This window comes from Desmodus rotundus, chromosome 9 (assembly GCF_022682495.2).
Source record: "Desmodus rotundus isolate HL8 chromosome 9, HLdesRot8A.1, whole genome shotgun sequence".
NCBI lineage: Eukaryota > Metazoa > Chordata > Mammalia > Chiroptera > Phyllostomidae > Desmodus > Desmodus rotundus.
The window spans coordinates 20,950,555-20,963,512 of record NC_071395.1 but is presented as its reverse complement, the minus strand read 5'-3'; the positions used below and the strand labels follow the sequence as shown (position 1 = coordinate 20,963,512).

Sequence of the window (12,958 nt, the reverse complement as noted above, 5' to 3'; positions counted from 1 at the left end):
CTGACTCTTCACGTGGGTCTGTTTCTGGGCTCTCTATTCTGTTCCATCGATCTATTTGTCTGTTCTTTTACCAACTGCAGTGTCTTGATTACTGTAGCTGTGTAGTGTCAGCCCTCCAACTTTGTTCTCCTCCTTAGGGTTAGTGTTTTTTAACTATATTTCCACCCTTTTTCTATTGTCTGTGGATAAGGCCTTCCATCTGTTTTGCAAAAGCATCTGATTGTTTTGTATAACATCAGGATAATTACATCAAACAGGTAAAGAAGAAATGTTGTGCCTTTGTCAAACAAAATAGGTGTTCCTACTACAAACAAAGATTGTTCATAAGGAAGTCTGCCACATGAAAAGAAAGGAAAACCCTTCTCTTCTAGTTGCTGGGGAGTGTGGGTAGGACAAAGGAGAAAAGGTATAGGAAACAAGTAGTCAGCAGGCGTATACTATCCCCTCCCTTTGCTGAAGCTGTAATCCTGGAGGCAGCCATTGATATAGACTGGGGGAAAAGCTAACATCAGAGGTTACCTTGCAACTCTGGGAGGACATGGCTTCTTACGCTATTAGAGAACAAGTGACAGCAGAGTAAAATGGGTAAGTGTTTAGGTAAAGAGAAGGCACAAGTGAGTGCCCCATCCCTGTTTGGCTCTCACAAGGCCTAGAAGACATCCCTCGGTCCCAGCATTCCCACCTGCAGACACAGATGAACACGGAGTACAGGCCAGCCGGCCTGCCAGGGGGACCACTGTTACAATGGACGAGATGAGCCCATCCCAAATCTGTGCAGTAGACAGCCTGAATGCAGGGTTGGATGACCCTGCAGAGGGTCTGCAGTCTCAAGAACAGCTGCGGTAGGGCCAGGTGAGCAGGGCAGAGTTCTGAGCCTGAACGTGTTGACATGACTGAGCAGACTCCTTTCTTAGAGACGAATCTAAGAGCCAGTGGACAGCACACAAAGATCCCCTCTCATTGCTGCAAGTCCCAGCCCACCCATCCACCTAGGTCATCTTGCAGAGGAGCAGCACAAGAGGGAGTGAATCTCAAAGACTAAACATGTTCTCAAAGAACACTAAATCATCTAAAAGTGCTGTTTAAGGGGAAGAGACTGGGATGACTTTAAATAGTATGTTTAAGATGGTCGGTTTTTTGACTATTGTTTATCAGGGTGGAATTCATAAGAAATAGTAGATCAATCATGAAAAAATTTTTAAAATTATTTGCACATCTTAAATTGTTCTGTGCAAAATTGTAACTCTGCTTCATTCATTCTTAACTCTTAAAGATACTCTTATCTCTGTTCTTGAGATGTCGCTCATTTTTCTGTCCTTCCCTATCATACTTCCTATTAGTGTTGATGGCATACTCAATACTGCACAATCAATATTCAATTTTTGAAAGCTATAGGAAGCAACTAGTCTTCCTTGTAAAGGGCTTTGAACATCTATTTCATCTCTTCTCTAACAAGACAGTGATGATGAATTAAATGAGCACTTACTAATCTCTAAGGCATTTTGCCAACACAATTATCAATAGTTGTAAATGTAAGATGTGGAGATGAACATGCAGCTAGAAAGAGCTGAGAGAAGTTCCCTGATGTGGATGGCAGAGGCAGAAAAAGCTCACTCCTACTAGGTGTTCACCAAACATTTGTTGAAATCATTTCACTATTTAACCATTATACTTTGACAATAACAAAAGCCATATGTCCAACCGAGAATAGAACCGGGCACAAAAACGGTGGGGCAGGTACTGAGTTCCAGGCAGGGAAATAGCTCACACAGAGGTGCAGAGTGTATCATCCAGCACAGCAAACCCTGTGGAAGAGCTAGACAGAAGTTCTCATAAGCTTTCCAGTGACAAGTTGGAACAGAGAGACACTGACAGCCTTTAAATTAGCAAAAAAGTGCCCAAACAAATTTTACTTTGTAGATTACCTTGGAGGCCTTGTGAAAGGTGGCTGAAGGGGAGCAAGATGACTGAGGAGGGGCCTGTGGTAATGCGCGTGATAAGGGACCAGGGGCCCAGAACGAAGCCCTGGCCGTGGGCCAAGACAAGTGGAGTCAGTTGTTGTTGTTAATGTGGTGTCTCTATCAGGGATGAGTTCTAAGACTTTTCTATTCAGCCATCTTGCTAATGTCACTCCCAACTTTTCTTCTTAAACGGTTGAAATATGTTTAGCACTTCAGTGGCTGGACATTTAAGAGATAATAGATAATTCAAAATCATCCAAATCTTTGAAAATCTGTTTCTCTCAAGTCAGTCATCATTTTAAAAAAATTGCTCAGAAATACCAAAAATAAAACTCTAGAGTATTTACTCATGGATAACTCATAATAAAATGTTTGCATAATATTTTACCTAAATGTTCCCATGACTGTGACTTCTATCATCACAGAACATGAATATTTAGAGAATTCTGCTTTTGAGTGCATAGTTTACTGCTGCTGTAGGTGGTAGTAGTTTTTAAAGCCTGTTTTTGTACAGAAGAAAAAAAAGAACATTATATATATCAGACTTCCTGATGCAATGTTAGACATGAAGTAAAATTCTTAAGAATTGAAGGTACAATGTTGGTTTTTATATTTTACCATTTCTACCTTGATGTGAATTGAGAAGTAATTGTAAGTGGTGCCCAAAGGCAAGCTTTTATTTAAAATGTGTGTAGTAAGCCAAGCCCTAGAAGGGTTCAAGGCCCTTTACTGGTGTCCTGTTTCTCAGCCTGCCACAAATTTAAACTTTGTCAGACGAAGAAAGTATATAAATACTTGCAGCTCTTTGCTGACTTTAGCATCTATTTTGAAGTATTTTCGTTGAATGAAACTGTTTCTGCACTACAATTGCATTGATATTATGAACATTTTACGTGCAATAAAACTAGGATTGTTCCTTTTACGGGAGCGTCCATATGCAGTTCTTATTTGCAATTCTGTTCCTCTACGTGTGAGTGATCTCCGCGTTTTCTTTCACAACTGGGCATGTAGTAAGCATCCTAACCCACGAAAAAAAGGCCGTCAGCAAGATTGTACATCTTGTCTGCGTAGCTGTTTTTCTTCTTTCTGCCATTCTTAAGAATATATGACAAGCCACTTGAAATAAAATCTCCTGTGTTTAAAACACGAATTGTATCAGGAAGCACAGTACCATGGCCAAGCACTGAAGATAAAACATAGCACCCTGCTGTGAAGGAACGTTCCTACCCAACATGTAAGACATTTTTATATTCACAGTACGTCTTCTGAAATGTGAGAAAATAAGGCTCAGATTATAATGAACGTGTATGGTAACTGGATTCTGCCATGATTCGTTAAAAGGCTTTGTCACTAAATGATTTCATAACTGCCTTCAAAAGAGCAAGACTTTGGAAACCCAATAAATGATGGATAAACTTTGTCACAGTTTATGTTAAGCATGATGTTTTTAAAGAGAATAATAAATCAAGTTTTGGTGTTCCATTCTTTCCCCATAACAAATTCTGTTTATGCCTTTCTCACCGAATTTTCAGTTTTGCAGACAATCTCACATCCTTGTTTCTTTTAGTAGCTATGGCACTCACGGCATGTTTCTTTGGGTATTAAGTATTGAAAAGGCTCCTGGGGAAAATATTGTCCATTCCAGCTTTTCCTTCCTCTCTTCTTTTTAGTGAGACACTTTGAGTATCTAGGAAAAGAAAAGGCACACCCATTTGGCTTAGTTTAGGGATCATTGTTACCGTGACCCCCAGTAGGAGGGGGTCTGTTCCCGGGGCCTGCACAGTAAGACTCAATGAGGATGCCCAGCAGCGGACTTCAATAGGTGCTATTTTTTAACTATTGCAGTTCCCATTACCAGATGGGATATCACAGCATTGAGAGATTTAAAAAGATGCCGTTGGTTTAGAAGGGACCTGTAGGCAGAGAAGCATCTTTCTAATCTCTCAGGCTCGGATGCTTTAGTGACCGCCTCCCTCCCTGGGTCTTCTCTTTCCTCTTTAACACCTCCATTTCCCCATACTTACTAAACATTTGCTGTGTACAAAGGAACAAACTTTTGATACACAGAACAGCATGCTTGATTCTCAAAGTATGCTAAACAAAAGGAGACAGCCACTGTTCATTTGCAAAACTAACCTAGAGTTACAGAGTGCAGGTCAGGAATTACCTGGGGCCCAAAGTGGAGAAAATTGACTCTAAAAGAGCATGAGGGAACTTTTGGAGTGGTGGACACCTGCTAACCTTGATCATGGAGGTGGTGACCCAGGTATACAGAGTTGTCAAACCTCATAGAACTGTTTACTTAAAATAGGTGTACGTTGTATATGAAGCTTAACTTAATAAAGTTTATTAAATTAAAAAATATTTTAAAAAACAAGACAAGTAGTCATAGGAGGGAGACAAATGGGCAACCAGGGCAGGAAGCAAAGCAAAGGCGAGCAGCAAAGGGCAGAGGCCATCACGAATGAAGACAACAAAGTGCTAACTTGGGGCTCACATGGATTCTCAGGGACCCTTCCAGGAAAGGCCAGTTCTGATCACACCAGTCACCCTCAGTACTTGCCATTTCCTTTTCCATGCTGGTAACCAGTCCGCTCCCTATAACCTGAAATGACTTCCTCCTTTCCTTGTAATTCCAACGTCTAATTCAATCTGTTGTTTTTTTTCCTTCAGGTGCTCTTGACTACTCCTGCAGTACCTTAACAGTCCTTGAATGAACTGATGTAATACAATTAATAACTCAGTTACCCTCTGCTTGAGTTGCTTTTACCTGCAACCATACTGGAAACTGGTTGAGGGAGATTTCTAAGGTTTATACTCTGTTACCTCCTTTCCCATGTTCCACTTGCTGTGCAAGGACATGTGTCAAAATATGTCTTTCTCTCCCATTCTTTTCATTTCTTCTCCCACAATCATAGTTCATTGTCTCTTGCTTGGACTATTGCAGTATTACCTTAATTGGTCTTTCTTCTCTATTCTTACCCCACTTTGTTCTCTACATGGCATTCAGAATGGTATCTTTCAAAAGTAAATAAATGCCCTGGCTGGTGTGGCTCAGTGGATTGAGCACTGGCCTGCAAAATGAAAAGTCACTGGTTCAATTCCCAGTCATGGCACATGCCTGGGTTGTGGGCCAGGACCCCAGTAGGGGGCGTGTGGGAGGCAACTGATCAATGTATCTCTCACACACTGATGTTTCTCTCCCTTTCCTTCTCCCCCCTTTCCCCTCTTTCTAGAAGTAAATTTTAAAATCTTAAGAAAAAGAAAAAGTAAATCCTATTCTCTTACTCCATTCCTTAAAATGCTCCCATGACTTCCCACTGCACTTAGAATAAAATGCGATCCCTGCCTGACTAGAGGCTATCTTTACCTTCCACCTCTTCAATTCCTCCTATTCACTGTGTTTCACCAAATCGAGACCTTTCCCAGCCCAGGGTTTTAGCAACTGCTGTTCTTCTCCTAGAATCCTTTTCTTCCCACTTTTTTGACGGCTTCTCATGCTTCAGGGAAGGTCATTCCTCTGAGACCCCTCCAAAGGAATGTCTGCCTCCCGGCAACCGAAGTGTTTTCTGTCATACAACCTTGTTTATTTCTTTCCAAGGAACTTAGCAGATATAAAATCTACCTTGATTGTGTATCTATTTAATGGCTGTTGTCTGTGTCCCCCCCATCAGTTACTAACCACCACGTGGATAGAGATCATTTATACCTCGTTTGTCGCTATCTCCCCAGAAGCTACGTGGGATCAGCTTACTGAAGGGACCCAATAAGTAATCACTGAATGAATGAACAAGTGAAAATGTAGGAGGCAAATAATAAATACCCAGTCTTTGCTCTTGTTTCCCCCCGAAATTTTCTTTTTCTAAAAATTTTTTTTCTACCTCATTCTTACAGGTACTTCCATCATGACTGTAAAAGCTTTTGCTCCCAACTCAATTCGAGATAGCATTAAATATTCAATTTTTAGCGGAAATGAAGATGGAGTTTTTTCCCTGTGCCCCAACTCAGGTAAGTCTTCTCTACACAATGACAATTTTACGTCCTGTTCCATTAATGTTATTAGTAAGAAATACTTCTCCAAAGGAAACTCAAAATTTGAAAGGTACAAATTGTTATAGGTAAATAATTTAAAAGATAAACAAGAAAGTTTTTATGGTAGCAGATGAGAAATTGTGGGAAATCAAGAACTATTTGTTTACATGTTCTTGCTAAGAATTCTATTCTTCACATTTCCAAATTAGATAGTTCCTATTTTACTTTTCTAATTTCTGAGATAAATTGGTTTCTACTTAAAAGTCACCCATCTACTTGGGAGAACTGGAGCTATAGTACGGAGATCATTAATATTGACATTGAACTGAAAATAAGCACACATGTCTAGTCTTTTCATCAGATTCCTCCAGTTCGCCACTGAATGTCAACAATGCAATGAGAAAGGACAGCTGGAAAGGTTTCTATGCCATGGTAAAGAAATTACTTCCAAATACAGCATGTATTAAATTTAGTTTTAACAAGACCATTATTGTGTTTTAAATGAATACCAATTGATTATTTGAAACATATTTTTTTGACTAACAGCTATGTAGTAGATACATATCTACAGCTTCATTGTCAACCCTCAGGAAGAATGTTTTTAATCATTTATATATTACCACAGAACTGTCTTATTTAATCTGTACTGCATGCACATGGGAAGAATTGAGAGGGGGTAATTTCTTAAGCAAATGCCTCCTTGTCCAGAGTAGTGGTATGACTTTTTAATCCACACAGCCCTTGGTCAGGAGCTTTCTGAAGTGGCCTGCTAGAAGTCTTCATCTCTTTATCTCATCTTTTGGTTAAAGGGTGGTACAGGAAGCCTGTTGGGAAGAGGGCCATTGCAAGTATCACCAAGCCTTAAGTAGCCAGCAGTCCAGGTGCCTGAGGGTTCTGGGAAAACAGCTAAGATTAGAACCGTGAGGAAGAAGGAGAGCAGAGCTTGCATATTTTCCCAGGCTACCCAGATCTTTCTGCTCTTTCACTCCTGGCATGGCCCACGCTTGGCCTTGTTTTTTTCTAGAGTATTTCATTAAAATGCAGATAAAATATCCACAGAAAACTATTTTTTTTCAATTAAGTAGTTATTTATGTTGAAATTTATTTCAAAATTTCATTGTGCAATAGCTATAAGGTGATATGTTAAGACATATAAAACTGTGTAATAGGCAATAGTAAAATAAAAACCCATCTACTTGCGCCCATCTTTAGAGATGACACATTAGTAGTAGAGCCTCGAAATAGCCTGGGTGTCCCTCTCACATCTCTCTTCTTTCACCCCAGAGGAAATCAGCAATCAGTAATCTGAATCTGGTCTTGATACTTGCCTGTATTTCTTCTTTATAATTTTCCCACTGTGTTTGAATCCCTAAACAATAAGTTATTTAGTTTTACCTTGATTTAAAGCAGAGAATAGAATCATGCCTAGTGTGTTCCATTGTGTCTTGATTTTTGCTCAACATCTTTACTCTGCTTTAATAGTGCCTTAACCCTTCGTACACATTGAAGAGAAATAGCAAAGAATGACGTGTGTCTGCTGCCAAGGTTATAAACTAGAACACGGCCATTGTCATCAGTCCCCTTGTGCCTCTCTCAATGGCATCCTTCCTCTCCACTGCTTCAGGCTGGCCAGCGTCCTGCTTCAGGAGGAATCATTCCCTTGTGACTTACAGTAAATGCATTCCTACATAAAACACTTGAATTTTGATTTTTTCTAAATTTTCTATAAATGGATTTGTATTCTTGTATTCTATAGGATTAGAATTTTTCATTCAAAGTTAAGAGTTTTTCACATTAATGTGTAGTTGGGATCCTTTCATTTTCACTTCTTTCTGGTGTTCTGCTGTAAGTCTGTATCACCACTTATTTATCCATTCTGCTATTGATGGGCAGTGAGGTTTTTTGTAGGGGGATTGGGGGGACGGGCTCTGCCCACAGAGCCCCGGCTATCATGGATGAGAATAAGTCTACCAAGACACAATCTGCTTGGGGAGGAAAGTTGGCCAATCTCTCAAAGGAGAAGAGCCAGGAGCCTGTTCTTCCATGGGCTTTTATTGGTTTTAATTTGCATAGGAATACAGGGTATATACGTAAATCTCATCAATCATTGTCAGGCAGTAATGATCAAACAACAGATAACATTCAAAGAACTCTGAGGGCTTATTTTGAGTCAGGGTCAGATAGCTAAAGGGCCATAAAACTTTGGGGAACAAACTCATTTCATGCTTGGACCCTTATCATTTAAATTGAGAGTATTAGCAAAGCAGGTTTCATAGGATTTTATGCATTCTTTCTTAGGCCTGATAGCCAGGGGAACCTGCCCTTTCCAGCCCAGGGCCACACCCACCTCCGGCATTGTTTCAGGTTTAAGGCATTGTTTCAGTCTTAAGTCAGGCAGGGAAAGTAAAGCAGCCAAGAGATTAGGAGACTTCTTGCAGACAGAATGAGGACTCGGGCTATGTCAAAGCCGAGGGGCAAGGGTCCATCACCCCCTTTTTCTATAGCCCCCCAAGTCCTTCCCTGAGGGCTGCTTCATGACCATGCCTGTCTTAGGTTGTCCCTACTTTGAGGAATCTTACCCATCACGGGCTAACCAGTCATCTGCCTGGGGCCAAGCAGGGTGAGGTGAAAGGGGGCAGAGGTGGTGCCCCTACCTGGGAGATAAGCTTTGTCTGCTAAGTGGCTTATGGTCACAAGATCTCTTACTCAGCCTTAGCCATGGGGGGTTACAGCTTCTGAAACCAGGCAGGGTGGTTCCCAACAGTTTTTCTGTCTGGGGATACAATGACAAGTCCTGTTAGGAACACCTGATGCACAGGTAAGGAGTTCTTTAGGCCCCAGAGTCTACGCTGGGCATATGCTTCGGAGGATGAATTCTTCAGCTGTGTAGATAGTGCAAGACTGTTCTATGAAGTGGTTTGCCCCACTTCACACTCCTTCAGCATTGAGTGACAGCTGTCAAGCTTGTTCATGCCCTACTTCCTGTTGCCAGCCTGGTGGGTGTGAGATGGTATCTCATCGTGGTTTTTATTTGTGTTACCCCTATTACTAATGAATTTGAGCATTTTTTTTATAGTTTATTGGGCATTTCTGTTTTCTCCTTTGTGAACTTGGTATCGATATCTTTGCCTAACTTTCTGCTGGGTTGTTTGCAGTCTCTTTCTGAAGTGTACAGATTTTAAATGTATTTTGTCAGTATTTTTCTCTTGTTTTTTGATGCAAACATTTTTTACTGTTTGTGACTTATCTTTCACTGTATTCATGGCATATTATGATTTTAATGACTTAGAATTAATCAGTCTCTTTGTCAGTTATTGAAGAAACTCTTCCTTTCCATGAACTTAAGAAAATATTCTCACAGTGTCTTTTTAAATTTGATAGCTTTCCTGTAACTAGGAAAAGGTTGTCTTCAATAAGCTTTATTAAAGCTTATTTATATCTTAGGATATCTAGAGTTGAGTTAGGGATATTGTTTTTTCTTTTCTTTCTTTCATTTTTTTTTTTCAATGCGATTGCCAGTTGGTCCAAATGGCATTAACCTCCTCCCATGACCTGCAGTTTCACCGTTGTCATAGGTCAGGTTTCCATGACGTTTTACTGGGCTGTCACTCTTTTTCATTCATTTCCTGTGTATCCACACACTGACCCCACACTCCATTGCATTGCCTTTATAACAAGTCTTCATATCGGGGAGCTTCCACCTTCCCCCAATATTCACCCCATCTTCATATTTTTCTTCATGAGTATATTAGCCATTATTGACCCTTTGCTCTAATATAAATAATTGATTTCACTTGTGAAATTTTACCCACATACCTATTGGGATTTTTTCCCCAAGGAAAGGAGGTTTACTTACAAATTTGGGGGTGATGTACAGCAGTCTATATCTTCATGCATATAGCCCACATAACCAGGGCATGCACACTTGATTTCAGGTGAATCCTCACCCAAATTAACAAAGAAAATGTCAAAAAAAAAAAAAATCAGGTAACTCCAACCCAGAATTGAAGTAACTTCATCATTGGGCCACAATGTCCTCCTTTCAAATCTCAGAAAGCCCTGCATAGCTGTGCGTTGTACATAATCATCATCTACTAAAAGGTTCCTTTTAAAATTTACTTTTCTTCTTTTTCATTGTGGCAAGAACATTGAACGTGAGATCTACCCACTCACATTTTTAAGTATGCAGTACAGTCTCATTAACCCCAGGCACAGCCTTGTGCAGCCAGTCCCTGGGACAGACTTATCTCACATAACTGAGAGTTCATGCCCGTTGGACAACAACACCCCATTTCATGCTCCCCAGCCCCTGGCGCCACCCTGCTGTTCCCTGCTTCAGTGAGCTTGCCTACTTTAGATGCCCCACGGAAGTGGAATCACGCAGTGTTCATCTTTCCGTGACTGGCTGGTTTCACTTCACATGTCCTCAAGGTCCATTCATGCTGTCCCATATGACAGGGTTTTCTTTGTTAACACTGAATAATACGCTGCGGCAGGTGTGCACCACATTTTCTTTATCCCTCATTCATCGGGGGACACTTAGGTTGTTGGAATTGTTCTTTAAGTTGTATTAATACAAATTTCAATTTGGGGAAAACTTATCTTTACAGTATTGTCTTTGAAGCCAGGGATATTATAGAAAATCACACCAATATTTTTCTTTAAGATATTTTAATAAAGTTTTCATCTTTTTATGTAGCAGGTTTGCATATTTTTGTTAGATTTAGCTTAAATACTTTATACTTTTTCTTGCTGAAGTAAATGGAAAAATGCTTTTTCTGAAGTGTTGGTGTACACACTTGATATTGGTTTCATATTTTAATTTTGTGTCTAGCAAACTTGTAAACTTATTACTTTAGATATGTTTCTGTATAGTCAATATATACAATTGTTGTCTGAAAATGACTATTTTCCCCTGTGTTTTTGGAAACTACATAGCTATTTCTCTTCTTTTAATGGCTAGCCTAGCTATTGTAATATGTGTGACTGAAGTCTAACATCAATCAATATCTTGCTCCTAAATTTAAAATTCTTTAGCTCCAAATATCTCTTTTTTAATTTATAGGCTTTTGTTGACCACTATTTTAGCCCTTTCTAATTAGGCTTAATAATATTTTAAATAGACTTACCTGCTTCTTTGTTACTCTCTTTGCTAACTGTTATTTCTTATGTCTCAAACTTAAGTATCATTTCTAGTATCATTTTCTTTCTACCTGAAACACGTCCTTTAGTGAGGGCCTATTATAGTAAACTTTCTCAGATTTTGATAATCTGAAAATGACTTTACATAATCTTTGTTTTTAAAAGATTTTTTTTTCTGGGCTTAGAATTCTAGGTTCACAGTTAATTTCCTCATTTTAAAGATATCCTACTGTCTTCTAGTTTCTGATTGTTGCATTAACAAGTAAGCTTTTGATCTAAATACGATTTATTTGTATTTTTTAGAGCCACAGTTAGACAAACATTGGGCAGTATTGAAACCGGAAAAGACACCAGCGTTTGGGCTGCCTGTCACTACCAAACCCAATAAGCAAATGACAGCGACTGAATCTTTATGGGCACTTTATTCAGGTGGCCAGCGATCTGAGAAGATGGCGGGTTCATACCCTAACAGACCATCTTCCCTTCCCTTTCCAGGCCAAAGTTTTTATAGCAGGGAATAAACTAGGTGCAGTGAGGGGTTTTGAAATTCAGGGAGGGTTAGGTAGAAGAAACTGCAACCTTCTTGTCTTAGGCGGTTAGCTGTTCCCGGGGCAGGTGGTCGTTTGCCCCTCCCTGGAACACAAAGGCCCGGATGCCTCCACTTGTCCCCAGGCGGTAATCTTTAGCAGTGCCCCAGGAGGTCTGCTGTTTTCCCAGGAGCCAGGATGGGCCTTATCTGTAGTCTCTGAAACAAAAGCTTTAACATATACATTACTTGCTAGGCTTATAACTTTTTACCTTAAGCTAAAATGTTCCAATTCTTACTTCCCCCATTAGTATCACTCTCTCCTACATCTCCTTTACATATTTTTCATCTCTGTCTCTTCTCAGTTTAGAGAACTGCTATATTTTTCACTTCCAGAAGTTCTCTTGAGTTCTTTTTCAACTCTTCTTGGTCTTTCAAAAACATAATCTCTTATTTCTTGTTCACGTTTCTAAGCTTTTTTAATATATGTAAACATATATAATAATGACAATAATTCCAGCATCTTAAGCATCTGAGGATGTATTTTGCTCTCTGTGGCTTTGTTAGCTCTCATTCATGATGCCTTTTTTCCCTGTGTCTTTTGTGCTTAACTCTGAACCACTCATTGTCCTTGAAACGTTTTTGTTTTGCTTTGTTTGTGGGGATCTTCAAAGCCTGGGTTGACTCTCTTCCCTTTAGAGAGGATTTGCTTTCCCTTCTGCAAATCACCTGGACACATCATCAACAACACTTAGCTTAAATCTAATTATTGAGGGTTTTTAAAAATATATAACTGTGATAGTTTGGTTACCATACATTCAGGCTTAAGCTAATTATTATTGGCAGACAATTTCTTTTCCCTCTGCCAGTCAACGCCAAGGTCAAGAAGAGCAAGATTCTGTGCATCCATTTTTAATTTCTTTTTAAATATTGATCACTCATTTGGTACATTTGGAGCCTTCGGGTTCATAGATTTATTCTGATTTTCCTATTAGACCCTTCACCTTTTGTGGGTTCAGTCTTCTTTCCTGTTTCTCCACACCCTGTGCAGCTTTCAGAGGTGAATCTCAATGCAGGAAGTTGTGTCAGAAATCCTTTTAACACAAAAAGGATTTGAGTGCTCCACTTACTTCCCAGATTACTCTTCATTTATTTTTTCTCTTCTGAGGACTGTCTACTACTGTTTCAACTCAATAATGCATTTCAACACACACACACACACACAATTGACTAAGCGTTTCAGTTCTTTTTGTCATGAAGATAATTTCAATATATACTTTATCATATTGCTGTCATG

The 12,958-nt window shown here is 39.6% G+C and overlaps 1 protein-coding gene across 1 annotated transcript in view; it reads left to right on the top strand.

Moving 5' to 3' along the window:
• Positions 1–12,958, top strand: part of DCHS2 (dachsous cadherin-related 2) — a 182,067-nt gene that overhangs the window by 144,709 nt on the left and 24,400 nt on the right. Inside the window, exon 14 of the mRNA XM_024568565.3 lies at positions 5,856–5,969. Within this exon, the coding sequence (XP_024424333.2) occupies positions 5,856–5,969 (114 nt within the window). The remainder of the gene's footprint in view (positions 1–5,855; positions 5,970–12,958) is intronic.